General features: G+C 46.7%; 4 protein-coding genes across 20 annotated transcripts in view; 1 reads left to right on the plus strand and 3 right to left on the minus strand.

Annotated features, from left to right (window-relative positions):
• The first annotated feature begins 220 nt into the window (after positions 1-220).
• LOC121593714 lies at positions 221-2,875 on the plus strand. The gene is made up of 8 exons (XM_041916312.1): positions 221-360; positions 415-554; positions 627-770; positions 861-1,730; positions 1,807-2,000; positions 2,076-2,565; positions 2,630-2,732; positions 2,792-2,875. Exons 1-8 carry the CDS (start codon positions 270-272, stop codon positions 2,854-2,856), a joined length of 2,097 nt encoding a protein of 698 aa, XP_041772246.1. The 5' UTR covers positions 221-269; the 3' UTR covers positions 2,857-2,875.
• LOC121593713 (nose resistant to fluoxetine protein 6-like) lies at positions 2,850-8,518 on the minus strand. Its single transcript, XM_041916311.1, has 13 exons — positions 8,275-8,518; positions 7,894-7,966; positions 6,224-7,241; positions 6,007-6,149; positions 5,739-5,879; positions 5,223-5,388; positions 5,019-5,156; positions 4,746-4,942; positions 4,504-4,673; positions 4,081-4,443; positions 3,872-4,022; positions 3,465-3,797; positions 2,850-3,390 (listed from the first exon to the last, which is right to left on the minus strand). The coding sequence occupies exons 3-13, from the start codon at positions 6,345-6,347 to the stop codon at positions 3,148-3,150; spliced, it is 2,169 nt and encodes a 722-aa protein (XP_041772245.1). The 5' UTR covers positions 6,348-7,241; positions 7,894-7,966; positions 8,275-8,518; the 3' UTR covers positions 2,850-3,147.
• A 453-nt stretch (positions 8,519-8,971) lies between these two features.
• On the minus strand, positions 8,972-12,969 carry LOC121593715 (nose resistant to fluoxetine protein 6; the record flags this gene model as incomplete). The annotated part of the gene is made up of 13 exons (XM_041916313.1): positions 8,972-9,708; positions 9,788-9,913; positions 9,985-10,099; positions 10,174-10,316; positions 10,401-10,587; positions 10,662-10,812; positions 10,889-11,082; positions 11,399-11,567; positions 11,628-11,797; positions 11,871-12,073; positions 12,139-12,315; positions 12,402-12,606; positions 12,670-12,969. Coding segments are annotated over 12 exons (2,115 nt in total), but the record flags the coding sequence as incomplete, so codon positions are not given.
• A 1,849-nt stretch (positions 12,970-14,818) lies between these two features.
• LOC121592042 (probable beta-hexosaminidase fdl) overlaps positions 14,819-19,992 on the minus strand; it is a 39,972-nt gene continuing 34,798 nt past the window's right edge. For all 17 annotated transcript variants that reach the window (XM_041913268.1, XM_041913275.1, XM_041913267.1 and 14 more), the window contains 3 exons: positions 18,705-19,399; positions 18,478-18,634; positions 14,819-18,411 (listed from right to left, as the gene is read on the minus strand). In XM_041913268.1, coding sequence (XP_041769202.1) covers positions 17,253-18,411; positions 18,478-18,634; positions 18,705-19,399 — 2,011 coding nt within the window. In that variant the 3' untranslated portion in view covers positions 14,819-17,252. The remainder of the gene's footprint in view (positions 18,412-18,477; positions 18,635-18,704; positions 19,400-19,992) is intronic.

Here is a 19,992-nt window from a genome sequence, read left to right on the forward strand (position 1 = left end):
TCATAAACACATAAACAGAGCGATCATATCGCACCCATTCCTTCTTATTCACCCAGAACTACTCACAGCCAAAGGTGAAGTGGATCAACTCATACCAGAAGTGATCTTCACTGGTCACAGCAAATAAATAAAACATGCATGTGTGTGTGTGTGTGTTATCCCCCTGAAAGAACATCTTCGCTTTAGTTCCGGGGTTTTGTCCAAACCCGGTACAGCTCAAACAGCTTCCAACGTCCGAACGGTGCACATCGGTGCTTCTTCGTCTAACAATGGCCTTGCCACCCATAGCGCTAACACGTGTGAATTTGGTGCTAAGCTTCCTGCTTGCAAACATTTCTGGACGAATGGCGAACGCTAAAGGTAAGCATCTGACCACAATCACAGGTATCGGACGATAAAGATCTCCATTTGCAGATGATTATGAGCTGATGCCGGCGCTATTTCATTATGAAAATGTGACTGAATGTTTCGAACAGTATCCCGCGAGTGCTTACTGTGTAGTGAAAACGGTCCTTAAGCCGGAGGAAAGCTCCGACGTGTGGCGTGCAATAGCAGTGAGTGTGTGATCACTGACAGAAGATGTATATCTGCATTTAAAATAATTAAACTTAATGTATTTGCAACAGAAATATTCCAAGCATCCTTCCTACCACGAACACTCCCTGCTCGATCGGGGACTGTGCGTCGATCGGTGTGTGCGCCTGCTCGATGGTTTAAGTTCTTCCGTCAAGGCCGCTCTTGAAACGGAACCAATCACAGTGCAACCTTACGTAGGTGTTTGCCTTAAGCTCTGAAGTGGCCACCACCGTTAAGTGTTTGTTTTAACATGTGTGTGTGTGATTGTATTTTCAACATTGCAGCATCTTCTTTCGATCCCATCAGAACCGGGGCTTCCCGAATATCGGACCCAGTACGGGAGAATGCTCAACATCTGCGTCAACCATCGACTGAAACAGCGCTACAATCTGTCCGGCCACTCCGAGCTGGAACGATGTGTTACTGCGGCTACACAGCACCCCTCGATCGATGCGTATCATGTGCTGTTCCTGTCGCTAATTGCAACACTTTGCGGTTTGGTTGGGTACGCAAGTTACCTCGAATGGCGGCACACGCCACCACCGTCATTGGACAATAATAACGAAACGAGCGCCACTACAAAAGCAAACTACGCAAGACACTCCACCACCGCCACCAACGCGCTGTGGATGGAGTTTGCACTTCAACGAAGCTGGTCACAGCTCGTAACGCCACCCAGGACGAAGCTGCAGCGTGATTTTGCGTTCGTTGAGATCTTCCGCATGCTGTCGGTGTTTATCATACTGGCCATCCACGTGTCGATGGCGTATGTGGCAGCGCCGACAGCGCACATGCGACCGCTGGAAGAGTTTTACGGTCTTCCGCTATCGTTGATCGCTGTCAGCGTATTTCCATTTCAGGTGCATACATTTTTCACGATCAGTGGCGTGATGCTGGCGGTACACTTTATCGAGTTTGCCGGCTCAAGGGCAACTCGTGTCGGTTGGTCGACCCTGTGGAAGGGTGTGGTGATGCGCTATGTACGCCTCTTTCCCGTCTTGTTTGTCGTGTGGCTTTATCAGGTGTCGTGGCTCGATTGGTTTGCTCGGGGTCCGGGTGACTATCGGTACTTTGCACTGGAGCGGGACAACTGTCGGGCGAATGGGTGGTTGAACTTTCTATTCTTAAACAACTACTTCAAAGCCAGCTCTATGGTAAGAATAAGACAAATTCCTAATCAGGTTTATCACTTAAAAGACCTGTTTTCTCTCCTTTTTCCGGTGACGTTAGTGTATGCAACAATCCTGGCATTTGGCGGCCGATTTTCAATTCTTTCTGGCCGGTCTTCCTTTGCTCATACTGATCAACCGTCATCCACGACTGCTGTGGCCGTTGGTAACCACTGCCAGTATATTCTCGATAGCAGCTCCCATCGTGAATCTGTACCACCACAAACTGCCTGGAGTGATCCTTGCCAACTTTAAGTACGTACTTCTCTCTTCTATTTCTCTCAGCAGATCTCAAAGAACTCTCTCCCAATCGATGTTCCTCTCTTACAGACAGCTCCGGTTCATCTTCTACGTTCATCCTGTTCTTACGAACGATTACATGCTCTCGCATCCCCACACCTGCAGCTACTTCAGTGGACTGTTTGCCGGCCTTGCGTACCATCGCTATCGTACAACGTCCATTCCCTGGCTTTCGGGTGATACAACCTCTTCGCGACTACTGAAATGGCTACCGCCAGCAATGGTTCTGCTACAAGCTGCCGCTTCTCCCCTGTTCTACGCCCTCGACTACAGTGAACCAATGCTATGGAATGCTGTGTACGGGGCGGTTCATCGCTGCTGCTGGGGTGCCATGTGTGCGGTGGGCATCCTGTACGGTGCGACGGTGTGGCAGGGTCGTCACTCGTGGATCCACTTCCATCCAGCGCTGCAGCTGCTTAGCCGGCTTTCGTTCGGTGTGTTTATGGTGCAGTTTAATGTGCTGAAGAGCGTGACGCAAAATGCATCCGGCAATGGAACGGGCTTCAGTTGGAAGATTTTCGTAAGTGGAGTGGTGTATTGAGCGCAAACATTCTCTTATATAGATCCTTTACCATTCCTTTCAGTTTGAAGCGGTTCTTTACACGTGGATCGTCTGTTACGGGGTGGCGCTTGTACTCGCCTTGCTGGTTGAGCTACCAGCGGCAGCCATTTTTAAGCGATTATTAGGTAAGGGAAAGCTCTCAAATACTGAATTGATTCCTAACGCACTCTGCTTTCTTTCTTAGGTGCACGCAAATCTTCACAAATAGACAAAACAGAACAGCAATGTGCTGTTATAAAAAAAGAGTGAAAAGGAGGGCTCTGTTTAATCGTTTTAGGTGTTATAATCAACTTAATATGACCTCTATGAGCTACTTAAGAATAAGGATCGCTAAAACGTAACTATACTCTCATTTTTACGCTCAATTTTGGACGTTATCATGGTGATTTTGATCAATTTTCTAGCCCGATCGATTGCGTACCTCAAAAAATGCTTTCAAACTACTATAGGTGACATGGTGGCACTCGAATTATTGATACCTTTTAATGGTAAACTAACTTTAAATGCTAAATAAAAAATCTTCCCAAGAGAACGTAGCTTCTACTTCACTTCCTCCTGTAAGCCATTCCTTTTAGCGTTTCCATTCTCTTTCGCCGAAGATATCACCGAAATGCTACTAATTGCTGATTGCTTGCTAACCGACGCTGATTCAAGCTCGGGCCGCCGTGGTTTACCAGAGCTTAGCAGCAGTTTGAATAGAACATCGAACGGCTTTTCTATTAAAATGAAAGCAACCAGTGCGATACTGTACGACAGGATGAATGTGGAGCAAAACGTTGAAACCTAAAATTAACAAGATAGAAGTACCAATAAATTGCTTTGATTTTTATATATGTTTTTGTTCCTATTTCACTCACAATAAGTTGCACATTGATGCGCGTATCCTCTGGATAGTTCCCGAACACCACCTTCAGGACGGACATCTGCACAAGGTAGAACCCAAAGCCGAGCCGTGCCATCGCACGGCTCAGCGCATTTCCACTGAACCACCGTCGCACGGCTGACGTACGATCGTGAAAGGTAAGCAACAGGAAGGCCATCGAGTAGAACGAACCGATCGAGAGCTTATGCACGCCCGACAGGATTGCCATCCAGAGCGAAGGCTTGCTGAACTGGATCATGTTGTACAGTGGCGCTTGCAGGGCGAATCCAATGATGGAAATATACGCCAATGTGAATACATTCTTTAGCTAGAACGATAGAAGGAAGAGATCGTCGGAGCACTTGATAGCTTTGTAGCAGTCGGTAAAGAACGACACATTACCGTACCGAGTGGAAGTGTAAGCTCCTTGCGTGTGATCTTGTTATACAGCAGCCCTGCGATCATGCCGCAAAAGTAGCTACAGCAGTGCGTCTCCGTTGCCTGATAAGTCTTCACAAAGTATTCATCGTACCAGAGCTGATACTCGTTGCCTCTGTGAATGTTCCGACAGTGAGTTTAGGTGTAAATCTCCTTCAAAAGCTTTAACTTACTTCATTGTTAGTGGCATCATTGCATCCATGGCGTGCAGGTACGTGTTGATCATGGGCAGTACGACGCCTACCACACCCAGCGCTACCGCCGTCCAGAAGGTGGCTTTGGGAAAGCGCCACAGTAACGTCAGCACCGCCAAACCGATCACAAACAGCTGAAAGTCCGCGGCCAGATACCAGGTGTGTATGAGACACTGTTCTTCCGGCTGATAGTAGTTGTTGATGTACAGGAAGTTGATCCACCACTTGCGGCGACAGATCAGCCGTACTTTGGGCATAATTTTGTATGCCGACGGTGTCGTCTGGTAGGTGTCGTAGCGAGATACGGTAAAAAGCATCAGTACGGCGTACACGGGAAGCGATCTGGAAGTGGAGATGGAGTTTGAAATGTTACCGCAGACTAATACTAGCCGTTTTCTTTACCTCAGATAACGATTGATCAGCCCTTGCCATAGGATGCTTATCCGAAAGCGCTTGTTTTCGGTGTGTTCTAGAAACTGCACCGTTAGCAGCAGGCCACTAATGCAGAAAAACATGTCCACCTGAAACGGGGCTATGGAGAACAGCATCTGCGACAACGGATGGGCTGAAAACTGGAAGGAAAACAACACAGAGTGACTGTACCACAACAAAACCTCAACTGAAAGATCAATCTTCACCCTTACCTGCTCCATCGCTAGCGGATTCTGGGCGGTAAACATGGCCATCCCGATGAACACGTGCAGCAGCAGTATGAAGCTCATCGTCAGCACGCGCACCAGATCGAGAAAGTCCAAATCCTGCTGGTACTGGCAGCGGGACGCTTTGTACGTTAGCCGGGCCCAGTTGCGGCGCAGCGAAAAGGCAGTCGCCAGGGTTGCCACTGTGAAGGTAAGCAATCGGCTAAAGTTGGATGAGTGGTGTGGAGCGGTGTGACGCTAAGCAAGTGCAAATCGTACCACGACTTTTGTGCGATTTTCGGTAGTAGTTTGCGTCGCCGCTGGATCTGCGCGCAAGCCAACTGTCGTAGCACTGGGAGCTGATCGCAAGCAGGAGCAGCAAGGCAAGCAGTACGGTGTAGCAAACATCCAGAGTGTCTGGAAAATGACAAAAAAGGATGTTTGTTAATGAACGGTCATAGTGTTCACACGCGCAACTATTACCCATTGGTCGGTCCAAAGTCTCATTGGTAGTACATTCTTCGATTTCCGCATACCCGGACAGGTTGTAGCGTGTGCGAAGGTCATAGTTTTGGCACACATTGATAAGATATCCGTAGGCACGGCGGTATTGGGTAACATTTGGCAGTAACCAATCCGAAATGGCATACTGGAGGGTGTAGAAAAATGTTTTAAAATGATCTTAGAAAACGGAAATCAAATTCAAATTGTTGTGCTCTGGTGCCTCTAACAGCCTAATCAGATACCATATCTTTCTTAATCCTTGTTCTTGTTGCAAGGTTTCAAATATTCTCGGAATTGCTTTGTATCCAACAGCTTAAGCCTTAATGACACCCTTTTTCTGTTCTCGATTAGTCTTTTCCTATGATATTAGTTCCAAGGATAGGTCATTATTTCAACTTAATTCCTTAAATAGCATTAATGAAACTAATAGGCTTCTCCATGCTTCTGATAAGCATTAAGCAATAGAGACTAAGAGCACCAGTATCTCAAACTTACCCGCTTGGAAACGTTAAACTTTGGCACATAGAACCTCTCTGCCTCGGGACCCAATTGCTCCACCACGCTCTTACACCGGTCAAGACACACGCCACGCGTAAGCACATCGTGATTGTACTGGAACGTATACTTGGAGTATTTCTGGAACAAACCCAAACCAAACACATTATCACACACACAGAAACGACACACATCGACACATCATCACCACATCAGTAAGGACGTTAAAATGCTTCAAATGATTCCACAAAGCGCGTTCGTTAATTACTTTAATAAGCCGCCATATTTCCGACCGGCTGTCCGGTTTGATCACCACCTTCGCGACACAGAACACACCCTCGGGCTTGTTGTGCAGACACTGCTCAATACTGTCGTACAGCTGTAGTTGCGGAATTTTCCAATATTCACTTTCTGCAAACAAACAAACGAAAGCGGGATATGAACGATCACATCGAACGAACGCCTACCACGAACGCCAAACTCACTGTTATATCCTAGCAACACATCGAACGCATCTACGGTTGCTAGATGCCAACCGACACAGAGCACCGAAAGCCGAACCAAGCTGATCATTGGGAAGGGTGAATTTCGAAGGAACGGAAACTTCATAATTTGTTTCAAAAACACTTAAATTTATAATCATTTAGTACTGAATAGCACTTTAAAATCAATAATTTCACTCTCAGACTTCAACCACCACGGGGCGATGCGATGCACACTTCAACGTTCAGCAGCGCCTGCTGGACTGATCTTGGACTGCGAAATTAATCGACATGGACGCTCGGTTCGCGCAGGTGTTGTAACCGGTGGCCACCTCAGGCCACCTCCCACAGCCAAGCAAACGGGGGAAGCTAGCCGACATTTATGCAGGTGTTTATAACGTACCGCCGCATGCGTTCTATCATCAGCCATTCGGTTTCCCACCACTCTCGTTTTTGTTCTCCTAGCCGCGTACGCGTTCGTCCAGGCGGAAGTGATCCTTTGTCGGTGATCATGCGTCATAATTCACGCATAAAGCTGCATTTCATTTCATTTCAATCCTCATTTGCAAATCAACACACGCACACACCTCTTCGCAAGGGGGAAGCCTCTCTCTCTCTCTCTAATGCTTGCAAGCAACAGAGCCAAAGCCGTCTAAAGGCCGCATCGTGTTACGGTTCATTCGGTAGCTTTTCTTCGTTTAGTCAGTGATCAGTGGACAGATTTTGATCACTCCCTCTCCCTCTCTTCTTTTCATTAATTCATCACGCATTTTCCGGCAATGCTTCGATGACTTTCGATTTCATCTCGTCGTTTGCAAACAGACCTCCAAATCGGCTTCTAACCTTAATGATGGGAAGCATGGAACTCCCCGATTTTGCGTAACATTGACCTAGTGTTTTAGTTTTTTTGTTTATTCGGTTTGGATTTTCAATTTTCACGGCTTCCGTGGTGATGATGGAAGCATATCAGATCGTTCAAGGCAGAATGGATCGTTTTTGAGGGAGTTGGGGATGCTGTGAGCTGAAAATAATATGTTTTAATAAGAAATTGGGGAAAAATTATCTCACAAAAGTGGAGGAAAACCCAATCAGATTGAGTTCCAGTTGGAATGAAACTATAAAACAAGACTGAAATGAGTTCAATGTGGGTTATTTTTCATAAAGTGTTTTCCATAACTATGACTATCATTCAACAAAATTGAGGAAAATTTTCATATTTCCCGATCAACAAGGAAAGCTTCCACAGTTGAAAATCCAAATTAATGACTAATAGGAATTTTCACGATCACGAGAACAAACGGCTACACACGAACACTCTCGCTCTCCCTCTGTACAGCCCACTACAAAGAAATGCCCTGTTGTATTGTGATTTGCAAATAGCCTCTCTTTCTTTCCCTTTTTCTCCATCTCTCTCTCTCTCTCTCTCCAGCAACATGAAGATGATTAAGTATCTCAGCTGAGCATTTATTGCACATTGCGTCAGGGATTGCGTGAAGCTCGCGTTCGCATCATTTGACACACTGCCCTACAATAGCTTCAGCGGCCATGCCCACATACACGGTAATTGTAAGTGTTAGAAAGCGAAAGTGTCCGACAAAGAGGTGAGTTTTTTTTTGGCAATTTTAGTGTAAATTATGGCGCTTTAAGTGTAATGAAAGGGTTTTGTTTAATACCTCACTAATGAACGTCAACGATCAAAGGTCCATTTTTCACTGGCGAAATCAATCAACGAACACCAAACGGTCCCTTAAAGAGGAAAGGAAAAGGAGAGTACACATTAGAAAAGCTCTCATATTTCACACACACACACCCCGAACACAGTCACCCTTCGCGCGCCTACAAGGTCATCAGCTGTTCATCAACGTCGGGCGCGCAGTTCACGCGCGGGGCTGTCGCGCATCGCGTAGCGTCACGCACTAACGTCGCGTTAGGTAAACCGGTTTGCGTGCGCGCGCGGAACGCATTCATCAAAGTAGGCGGCAAGGTGGACAAAAAGAATGTGAGGAATGAATTTGCGACTTGGGCCAGAACTAATCCAGAAGTTTGCATCTTACCTGATAACCCTACACTAGATCAATTAACCCTTGAAAGGTGAGTTCGTTGATTGGAGATGATCGATATTGAAAGCACCATTTAAAGTCAAACACGCCCGCTGTCTTCCTACGACGCCATATCGCACACAGCAAGCGAAAGAATCTCACGTTTATAGTTAAATTACATTCCCGATGTCCGGCACATTCCTCCACCAGCAGTAATAACATAGGTTCCCAGGCCCTCCGGTGAGGTGAGACAGGCTGCAATGACAGGCTGCAGTGCGGGCAAAAAGATAAATGATATGGCACAGCTTGATGGGGTGTTATGTGGAATTTTCCACCCGGTACCTTGTTCCCGTATCCTTACTGCCTTTGCAAAGCTCTGCAAAGATCTAGAAAAGTCTTCTAACGCCTGCAGTGAGCTTACTGCAGTTGATGCCAGTAGACACAACACTACAGGTAGTAGACAATTGTGCGTATGAGCTTGTGGGACATTTGAATAATGTCTATCCCACAGTAGAAGCAAAGCAGTTATTAAAAGAGGTCGCGTTGCATAATTTGAATTGCTGATTTGTTTTTATCTTCACGTTGGGTCTATGTGATCAATTAAGAAGCACGTTTATTGGCAAAAATAGCACTAAAATAGCTACTAGGTACTAAAAACGCTCTCGGGAGACGTGTGTTCGCCAAGAAGTAAAAAAAGACAATCAAATACATATTTTGGAAGATATTGGTTTGTTGTTTACTTTAATATTACATCTTTGGAGCATTCCTACAATTTTCACAATTACTTTTCATGCATCGTCAAATTGCTACAATGTCTGAAATCTAGCTACACTACATATTATGCATAAATAATTCCCTCAAAATGCTGCCCCTGACACTAGTGCATTACTTTAAATAAAGCCGCTCCGTGCTCACCTCCCGTTGAAGTCACTTAGCCTGCACTCAAAGCTCACTAACGACCCTCATGAATAGGACGCACATTCGTATGCGTAGCCAACAAACGCAACCTACTCCGCAGACTAATCGGTCCACTTCTATCCTGATTCTGGAACTGGTTTACTTAAAACTCCACTCTAAAGTCAGCTCAGACATAAACGTAAGTTTACAAAAGGCTTGTTGCTTGTAGTCGTATGCATTTCCTGTGGTGCGTAGCTCTAAACTGCTTTCCTCCCCGGTGCTGGTGCGCCGTTTCCTAGAAACTGCTTATCCATAAATGATTCTCCATGTTGCTAATTTGCTCCAGCCAGACAGAGAAATCGGATCAACTTATCCTATCCAAACGCTCAGTGAAGGGCACAAGGGGTCTAGAAAACGACAGTAATCATTTAGCTAAAACGATGGCCCGTGTGTGCGTCACTAGCGGGTCCGTGTTTGCATGGAGGCGTGTATTACTTTGTAATGTTGGGTACTATTTGCTCGGATGCATAGCAAGGGAATAGAATGTAAAAGCTGCTAGAATCGGTTGATGATTTTACTGTCATTAGTAAGTGTTTAAGGCAAATTTGTTTAATTTTGCAAAAATACAAACCTTTTTCTAATGATATTCTTATAATTTACGATTCTTGTTCCATTTCTTTGGTGTTCTTTACAGTTGGATTTGATTCGTTAGCGCAACCATTGCAGACCAGCTGTATCTCTTCCTTGTAGATGTTTTCTAATTAAATAATTATAAAAGAATAATTGAAATAAGTTTAAAAAGGCTCTTATTTTAACAACTAGACTTACCCGGCTTATAGAAGAACAGCGTTTTCTGTACGTTGGAAAATGGCATTTCGATAAGCAGACACATTAACGTCCCCATAATGTACGCCAGCACCAGCGTCGAGGAGGTAGACACAAGCTTTAAAAAAACAATTTCAAACATTTAACATCCTTTCCTTCCTTATGTTTTCCTTCCCCCCTATCATCACTCACAATTCGCATATCGCTCACATAGATCGGCTGCCGGATGTTTCCCAGCGTGACGCGTATCACGAACAGATGACAGAGGAACACACAGTACGTCACCTTGCCGAGTGGCCGAAAGATCGAATTATTCAGCACCGCTCGTAGAAAACCTTTAAAACGGGCAAAGAAAAAAACAAAACAAGCGCTTTCACTAGTCACTGGCGCTAAACAGAACCGTTTTCCTTTACACTCACCCCCAACACCGAACGCCAGCCCGACGAACAGTACGCCGAAAAGGGCACCCCAGAGATTCTTCGCCAGTGCCGCGTAGGCCGCTATCCAGAGCGCGGGCTTTTCAAAATCGTACGCATAAAATATGTACGCCGACAGCAGCAGGACGATTGCGGTCGGTAGCGATACGTACCAGAGCGTGCGAAAGCCCTGAAAAAAACAAGAGCAAATTTGAATTTATACATTTAAACCGATTTGAACTCCGTTCACTGTCCCTCCTTTACCCGATGGCGAACGGCATCAAAGTTGGCGCGCTTCAGCCTGTGATACAGCAAGCCGGCGATGAGACCGGCCAAATAGCTGCCAAAGTTGGTGTGCGTCGGGATGTACATCTTGCGGTACATCGGATCATACCACAGCACATACTTGAGCGCTCTTGGGGGAGTTGTAAAAACATCATTACGGAGGGGCTTTTTTTTTTGGGGGGGGACAGAAAAGTACACACACTTACTCTGGTCGTAAGATGACGACGCCTTCGAAACGATTGACGTACGTTACGATGGCCGGTATTAGAAGTGCTCCCAGGACGGCGACGGCCAGCGACGGTTTAAGCAGCTTCGGATAGCGCCATGTAAGCGCGAGAATGGCAAGCCCAATGGCGAACAGTTGAAAGTCGGTCGCAAGGTACCAGCTCTGTTGTAAACACTGCAAAGAGCACGGAAATAATATATCCTAATCTATTAAATGCTACCTTCACTGTTGCAATAATAATAATGATCAATTACACCGTGCCACCATTAAAATGATAGCTAAATTAATATGTTCCGCCACAGTTAAACAACCGATATCACCTCATTAAACTAACCATTAAATGACAACCACAAAACAAGGGTGTGTAAATTGTACTAACTGCATGGCCAACTTAGCCCTCCTCCTCAACGATTCACTACAATTAACGCTAACGGTACGTGATAGGAAGCCCGCATGCCTACTTCGATGGCCAATCGCGAACGAAACGTACCGGTTCCGATACGGTGACGTAGTTGTTGACGTACAGCACGTTGGCCCACCAGTTCGTGCGGCAGTGGGTGCGTTCCGTTTCGGCCACCCGCTTCCAGATCGGGCCGTCTTGCAGCCGGATCAGCCAGGTGGCGTCGAGCAGCAGCATAAACGCATAAACTGGTGTTAATCTACAAGCAAACAAAGGTTTGATTTGACGTATTTTTAATTTTAAAATAGAATATATTTACCTTAAAAATCGATACACAATACTTTGCAGATAGTCCCAGCAGCGGAAACGGCGCTGCTTTTCGGCAAAATCCACAAAGTGTACGGCCAGCAGGAATCCACTCACGGTGAAGTACGTCTGCACCACCGTAATGCCGTTGAATATCAGCATCGTAATGACACGGCGATAGTTCTGTTTGTAAAAAAAAAACAAATAATTAAAAAAAATCTTTTTTTTTATTACAAACAATCATTTGTCATCTTACCAGCTCGACGTACTGTGGGTTCTGTAGCGGAAAGATGCAATTAAACAGCATTGAGTGGCCGGCGATGACGAGGTACATGACGAGAAACCGGACCGACTGTATGAAGCGCAAATCTTTCGTGGCGGTGCTGGACGCCTTTCTACGCGCCGTCGTTAGTAGATGCCAGTTCCGGGGAAGGGAAAACGCAACGAGCAGTACGGTGGCTGAAAGGACAACGGACGTAAACAACAGGCTCCCAATGGCAGCGGGATGGCTTTTGAACACCTACCACGGCTTACACCCGGGCGCTCCAATCCGGATCGATAGTAATCTCTTAATCCATCCGCAATCGTGCCGCCGTGGTGTGGTCGCGCTTGCCGATATCGATAGCAATCGTACCCGGTGGACAGCAGTGTTAGGGTGAGTAGTGTACCAAGGACAAACAGAAACGTAACATCAATCTCATCTGAGAAAAAAAAAGTGGAACAGGAACAACGTTGTGAAGGAGGGGGAAAGATACATATTTCATCGTTTGGATGTGGCCCGCGTCACCTAATGCTTCCGGTGCTGCTTGCACCGCGGACACCCGTACGTCCCGGTCCGTTTGCGCCCGGTTCGTCGTGCAGTATTCTACCGTTGTGTAGGCCATCAGGGAGTACTGACGTTTCAGCTCGTAATTGACACATTGATTGGCTAAACGGCGGTATCGGTTGCGCCAGTCGAGCGCCCCGCGGAACGTGTTCGGGTCGAACGTGATCTGTGTGCGCGGCGAAAGAATTGGGGTTCTAGAGAATGGACCAATCTATACGTACAACTTTACCTGCTGAGAATCGTTAGGTTCGAAGCGAGCGCGGAAGTACTTCGTCTGCGTGCGTGGATCGAACCGGGCCAGTAGCTGGTGGCATCGGTTCATGCACAGACCGCGCTGGAGTCGATCGTGGCGGAAGCTGCGCTTGCTGTCGGCGGAAAATTGCACTATCACGGACCACAGCGGTGCGGAGTCGTTTGGGACGATCCAGCTGTCCACCAGGCAGTAGGTGGCCCGCTCGGGGAACTCGTCCAGGCAGCGATCGTAGTCATCGTAGAGGTAGAGCGGTGGCATCTGATAGTAAGCGGTGACTGGGGAGTTTTTTCATGCATTGTTGCGAAACGGGAGGGAGAAACGGTTACTACGGGGAACATAGATTACTACGATGATTCTCGTAAAGTAGAGAGAGAGAGCACCAAAAGCACGTGGTTGGATATAAAGATTTTGAAGTGGATTCGTTAAAGATATCTCATGCTTATCAGGTTGCGTGAAGAGCGTTTCAATGATTGAAAATTATCTAATCTAGACACTGAACTGTAAAAATAACAAATTTACCATTCCATAACACTTCTCCCAATAAATTCTTCCATATTTTAAAAGGTCTTGGTCGGTCTTGTGATAAAGTCGTCAGCTTGTACAACTTAACAACATGCCCATCATGGGTTCAAGCCCCTAATGGACCTTTGACCCTAATACGTAGGACTGACTATCCTGCTATGGGTGGAATCAATAATAAACTGAAAACTAAAGCACAGAGGACAACGGTAATTGTGCCAAAGAGTAAGAAGAAGTTAAAAAAGCTCTGAGTTCAAACATTCCAAGCATTTTATGAGGACTTTTCATTTCAAAGCTTTCAAAAATAGATCAGTAAGAACATGTTATGTAGACAAAGAAATAGAGTATAAGAGAACCTTGAAAAAAGAAATGCGGTTTGTTGGATAAGGCAAATCTAAAACTTCTTCACAGTTTCTCAGTTCTCGTGGAGATCCTTTCAATGATCCCGTTGAAGGTATCCAGTTTTCAATAGCCATGGGCATTATAATAACTTCTTATTTTTTCAACTCTTGGCATAGAATGTCATAAATTTCTCAATTCTTGTCATATAATGTTTCTTGTTAAAAATCAAAAGTTATTCAGAAATAAGGAACGTTCCCTTGAGTGTGGACTTAGTCTACCTTTCTCACACATTCACGAAATGCTAACAATTCACTCTGGAATTCCAATACTCACTATTAAATCCCACACTCATTCCACATTCTGTACTGTTAACTTGCTGCTGCTCGTCCACACTCGCTGCTGCTGCCCGCACCACAACGAACCCAAATAGGAAAAGGACGAAACATCGTGCAGTTGATAAGAACATCTTAAGCCGTTTTTAAAACCCGAAGAACACACAATAACAAGATTTAACTCTCTCGAAAGTCACCGATACACTACTGATATGCCGTGCCCTGTCCAACTGTCCCGATTGGATTGCACAAAATCACTCAAAAATGCAACATAATTTCCTCGTTACTTCCATACCCTCTTCCATGCATTTAAAGCATTTAATAACGCTACCTGTGGCGGGTGGGGCCATTTAATTGCAACGTATTTGCTACGACACTAAACGGCGGCCAAATCATCCCTCATTCTCGCCCCCCACTTTCACGATGCGAAAGCATATCTATAATTAATGTCCATCTCACCTTGAACCAAACCGAACCGGTGTGTGTGTGCCCTGTGGGAAAACGGCAAAAACACGCGAGCAAGGGCAAGCCAATAGTGCACCACGGTGGCAGTGAAAATAGAAAAATCAAATAATAGCTATTGTGATGCCAGCCGGCCATTGTGTGTTTCCACACACACAACAAAGCGGTCAGTTTAATGTTTAATGTGAATCGATACAAATAAACACGTTCGTTGCGCTGTTAAATAGCTCATTATTGATTTAAAGCGGCAGGATTTGCTTGTGCAGCTTCTGCTGCAGTAACGGTGGCACTCTGGTTGATTCAAACAAACGATTCGAACTCCTTGGAGACAAACCACTGTCACTGTCGTCAATCAATCAGACGTTTTTTTTGGGTTCTTGTCGTCGAGATTTCGGCTCAATTTGTACTCCTGCAAACATTGTGTGATATTATCTACAACCTCTCCACTAACCCAACCTGTAACAGTGAGCTTTAGTTATGATTCGTTTTCATTTTATTACACTACCACTTAAAAAAGAATCGGAACTGATAGACAGAGAGAGCGAGAGAGAGAGAGCCCGCTACGATCGAATCTCAAGAAAACATGTAAATAACTTATCCTCACACTATCGACGCAAAGCTCAGTTTTCCGCCCGCTTCTTCCCCCCTCCTCTCGCTTGTACTTTTCATTTCACTGCACTAACAACCAACCAAAATGCAACAAACAAGCATGAAATCAGAAACAGGGTCCAACGGAACACGTGACACATGCACGAATTTTGTTTTCCAGTTCTTAACAATATGCAATTACAGCAAAAGGCAAACGGCTTAGCTTAGTGTTTTTTCCTCCCCACTTTGTCTCTCTTGCTTGCTTGCTGTTACAAGTTTGTTCATTTCCAAAAACGTTCGCGAACGTGTGATACATATTGGTATACATTTCCATTTAAAGTTCAGCTACACAATTAAATCCAACCGAAACTTTCCCCCTTCTTCATGCTGTGAGTGTATTGCTCGTTCAGCGTTTAATATCCGCAATCATTTATGGCTCTTCTGTCACTTTCACGCTCTGTTTTGTAGTAAATCAATTAATCTAATCAACATGATGACGCTTTAAGGCTCGTCTGTGTGCTACTAGTTGATTTAAGAAAAATGTATCTAACTGTTTTAAATCAAACTTTTGCACAGTAATCTCTTAAAGAAAAGTGTTCCTGTTCCTATACATACTATATTGTTTGCTTTTCCTAATTTCTCGTTTCCACGTTTTTTTTTCTCACAATCAGGCATTTTGGTCGTTTGACAATGACAACAACAAGTGTTCCGTCCTGCAAGTGCTGCTTTCCTTTTTAGATAGTTGTTTACCTAACTTACGCCGCTACGTTACGCTTAAACCTACAGTGCACTTAGTTTAGTGGGAAAGAAGTGTTACGACTGTGTGTCTGTTGGATTTTGTTAAATATTGTTATTACAATTTGACAAAACCGAAATGCCACGCAAAGGAAAACCACTTCACTGTATGCTTTCTGTTCTGCTAAATTAAAGCAATAGTTAACAACAAACATAATAACACGAAACAGATACAGCTAACCGCTTGCGCAAATCTCAAACCACGCGCACAAGTGTACGAACGGGACGCGACACAAAAAAATAAAGGAAATACTTAAACACTTACGTACGCTAGCGAAATCGTCTACAGGTATATCGGGAGGGTTTTCATGAAATAACTTCACCTTTTCTATTTGCACATGCTCCACACACTTTCACGCGCACAGTAAAGCTCATTTCGAAGCAGCGTTACCGTATCCTTTTTGACTAATTATCCAGGAAACATGCGCGTGACCTGCAAGCTGTGCCACAATTTCAACCATCATCATCATATCGCCAACAATTCTAACAATTTGGAAAATAATGCACGAATTTGTAGAAAATTTGTACACACAGTAAAGCATAGAAAACACAAACGCCGCAATGCACACGGGTCTCGTTTAAGTACGCGTGAACCAATACAATTCACCTATCATCTACCATGCGTCACGTGACGTTCTGTTTGCCGTGCAAATCCCTTTCAGAATTTTCCCATTTTGAGGTATGGTGAATGGAGAAAAAAAAAAGAATTGTATCTAAGGGTACGTGGGAAATTAAATATAAATACTCCTCTACAGAAAGGGTCCGTGTTTTGCCTATCTGCTAGACTCGTCTGCTGCTAGAGAAGTTACAACCTTCCGTGTTACTGGTTCCGTTGCCGTGTGAGTGTGCACGTTTTTTTTGTAAGTTTCTAAGCGCAAAATGTTTGTTTTTTGTTTGTTACTAATTCTTCATAGACTATACTAAACTTGGTAAGAAACCATATTAAACCATAAATGTCTCCTTCCGTTCAGCTAGGTGTCGTGTGTACTATTATCATGATCATTAAACGCTACGGTAGGTGTGCAGGTTACAATGTTTCTCGTTTTACTAGCGCTACGCTGAAACCTCCGAATAAGTAGCTACCGTAACACTACGTCAATCATTTACAAACTATGTACAACCGTGTGTCCTTTTTTGTTTTGTTTTAAACCTTTTGCGCCTTTTTTTTTTCTTTGCGCAGCTCCCCGGTTCTACAGGTTCAACTGTGCATCACACTGCTGCGCCGTGCCATAAATATCTAACAACAAACAAAAATTCTATTCTCATCTCATGCTTCCTCCCTCCTCCCGCCATTCCTGCTGCTACATGATTGTTGGTCATAGTAATATCATGAGTTTCAAGCGTTTTCTAAATATATGTGCCCTACTCTCGCTTGCCCAGGCTTCGCTCTCTCGTGTACAATTGCATGTAGCACATCGGTCAAAGCGCCCTCTTTTTTTTTGTCAAACTATCACAACCACACAGTGCCCCCCCTCCTCTAGCGAAACATCACAAAATCTAGTAGAACGGGTTGGCGTAATATCATACACACTCGTCCTGGTTCTGCGCACAGTACTTCGGGAAGATCGGTTCCGCCCGCAGGCCCAGCTCGAGCAGATGGTTCCGGAACACCGACATCCGATTGTACACCTCGAGCGGCACCGACTCGCTGTACCGCTCCTCGGTCGGGTCGGTCCACAGCCGCTCGGCCAGGGCGGATGCGCGCGGCCACAGCCGCGCGTCCAGTATCGACTCGTCCACCTGCTCCGTCCACATGCACGCCTCGCCGCCCAAAATCTGGCGCATCTGCAGCGTGGTCAGCTTCATCTCCTCCCACGGCCGGTGCTTGTACACCGTCTGCCAGTTGCGGTACGGCGAGCAGGCCCCATCGCCCGTCGACCGCCAGCTGCCGAACCCACAGTCCAGATACCACGCGTCCACGTGCGATATCACCAGACTGTAGCCGCTGTTGATGAGCTGGAAGTTTTCCGGCCACTTGCTGCCGCCCCACACCTGCACCGCGAACGTGTTCTTCGACAGGCACGGCGCACTGGTAAGCCCGCTCGACCACACGCCGACCAGGCGCGGTGCCGTCGCGTTCTGTCCACTGGCGAGCTGCAGCCGATGGTACGCCTGCAGCATAAAGTCGCACCACAGTGTGCGCATGTCCGAGTCGTTAAAGTGCTGCTGCCAGCACTCCAGGTTCACCTCGTCCCCGCCGATGTGGAAGTAGTCCAGTGGGCCGACAATCTCCAGCAGCTCCTCGTACAGCTTCTGCAGGATCAGATAGGTGTTGTTGTTTTTCGGGTTGAGCTGTCCGCACGGTGGCTCGCCGCAGTAGTTGCTCCACGGCTGCTGGTTAATGCACAGGCTCAGCTCCCCGAGCCCGTGCTTGGGACCCCAGTCCCACCCATTGCCAGCGTGGGCCGGTGCATCGATCTCCGGTATGATCTGGATGCCGCGAACCTTCGCAAACGCGGTCAGCTCCCGGACGTCGTCCGTGGTGTACACCTCACGCTCGGAGTAGGCACCGTACCGGGCGAGCTGCGGATAGTGGCGCGAAACGAACGGGAAGCTCTGCGAGTCCGTGATGTGCCAGTGGAACCGGTTCAGCTTCGAGTGGGACATGCCGATGATGGTGCGCTTGATCGCGTCCACCGTAAAGTAGTGCCGGGAGGTATCGAGCATAAGGCCACGGTAGCTGCGGGAGAGAAATGGAGCTTACCATATGACACCAAAAGAGATTTCAAGGTTTTTGAGGACTCACTTAAATTTTGGCACATCTTCAATGGACGCCTTGTTGAGGACCTTCAGCGTACGCTCCTCGTCATCGAACCAGATCAGCTGCTGCAGCGTGGTAAGTCCATGCTTTGCGCCAAAGAACGTGTTGGCAGTTATTTTTACGATCAACACACGTGCAGAGTCTGTGAAAAAAGGACGGAATAGGTTGAAACTACGAACTTTTAGGACATCATCCACTCGTCTATCACTTACGCGTCACCGTCATGTTGTAGCTCTCGTCCGTGTGCAGCGTCAGGTGCGTATCGCCCGACTTCTCCACGTGCACGTTCACCTCGAACGCGTCCACATCGTACCGCTTGTCGCTGACCAGCTTGAAGAAGTGAATCTTCCCCACGCCGGACGTTTCCGACCCTCCGGCACTTCTCCCAACCGTGGCCGCATCGTTCACCTCCGTAGCGAGCGACCGTTCCTCCGCCCGGGGCAGCTGCTGCACCCCAGCCGGGACGGACGCCGCCGGTACCGCACCCTCGATCTCTTCCAGCGTCGCGCCGTGCGTAACCATCGCGGCACGAACCTCGGCCCGCAGCACATCGTACGCGTCGTGCAGCAGCTTATCGACCGGCTCGAACTTGGTCACGATTTTCACGTGCATGTCCGACAGCCGAAAGCGGGACGTTTTGCTACCGATCGTGGTGGCACCGGTCGGCTGCGGCCAAATATTGATCGGCCCACAGGTCATTGTACAGGTTAGGTAGGGGATACGCTTGCCGGGTGAGCTGCTGCTGCCCGTGTTTGCGCTCCCGGCACCGGCTGGCGCTTGTCCTCCGTGCTGCTGCGGCTGCTGGTGCGCGTTGTTCGTGTCAAAGTCCTCCTCCACCCCATCCACGAAATGGTGCCGCACGCACCGATTGTTGACACACCGGTACGTCCACAGCCGCTCGATGGGACTGTGCAAACGAAAAGGGAAAGTAATTTAATAAGTAATTCGATCAATAAATATAGGTATTTGGGTTAGTGTCGTAGCCCATCGTTGGAGCGTTGGAGTGTGTGAGAATATTATAATATCTTCCCGCCCCCCCCCCCCCCCCCCCCTGTCTACAATGTGCTCAAACCACTTTACTCAAGCATGCAAAGCAAATATGTATCCATTTCCATACCGAACCAGACCAATTTTATGGTCTTAAGCAAAGTAAACCCCTCATCCATCTCTTGTGGAGTTTCCAACGGACCACACCAAGCAGAAAAAAAAACCGCCATTCGGAAGCTAATTGTGCTTTATGCTTCCATTTCCGCTCATTAGTATGGTTTTATCGTCGCAGGCAAAATCGTTAACGGGCAGCCTCGTGACGGACTGGCTCGGTCCGAGACATTTACACGGATCATAAACTGTCGTGCCGAAACGTTGATTATCTGGTTGGCAGTAGAAGTGGGACCCCCACGTTTGTCGATGAGAAGGTATGCTACCGGGTAGCCGCTTCCTGCCCACATCATTGTAGAGCGAGAAGACACAGCCAAAAAGGGGAGTTGCGTCCCCCACGCA

This window comes from Anopheles merus, chromosome 2L (assembly GCF_017562075.2).
Source record: "Anopheles merus strain MAF chromosome 2L, AmerM5.1, whole genome shotgun sequence".
Classification (NCBI taxonomy): Eukaryota; Metazoa; Arthropoda; class Insecta; order Diptera; family Culicidae; genus Anopheles; species Anopheles merus.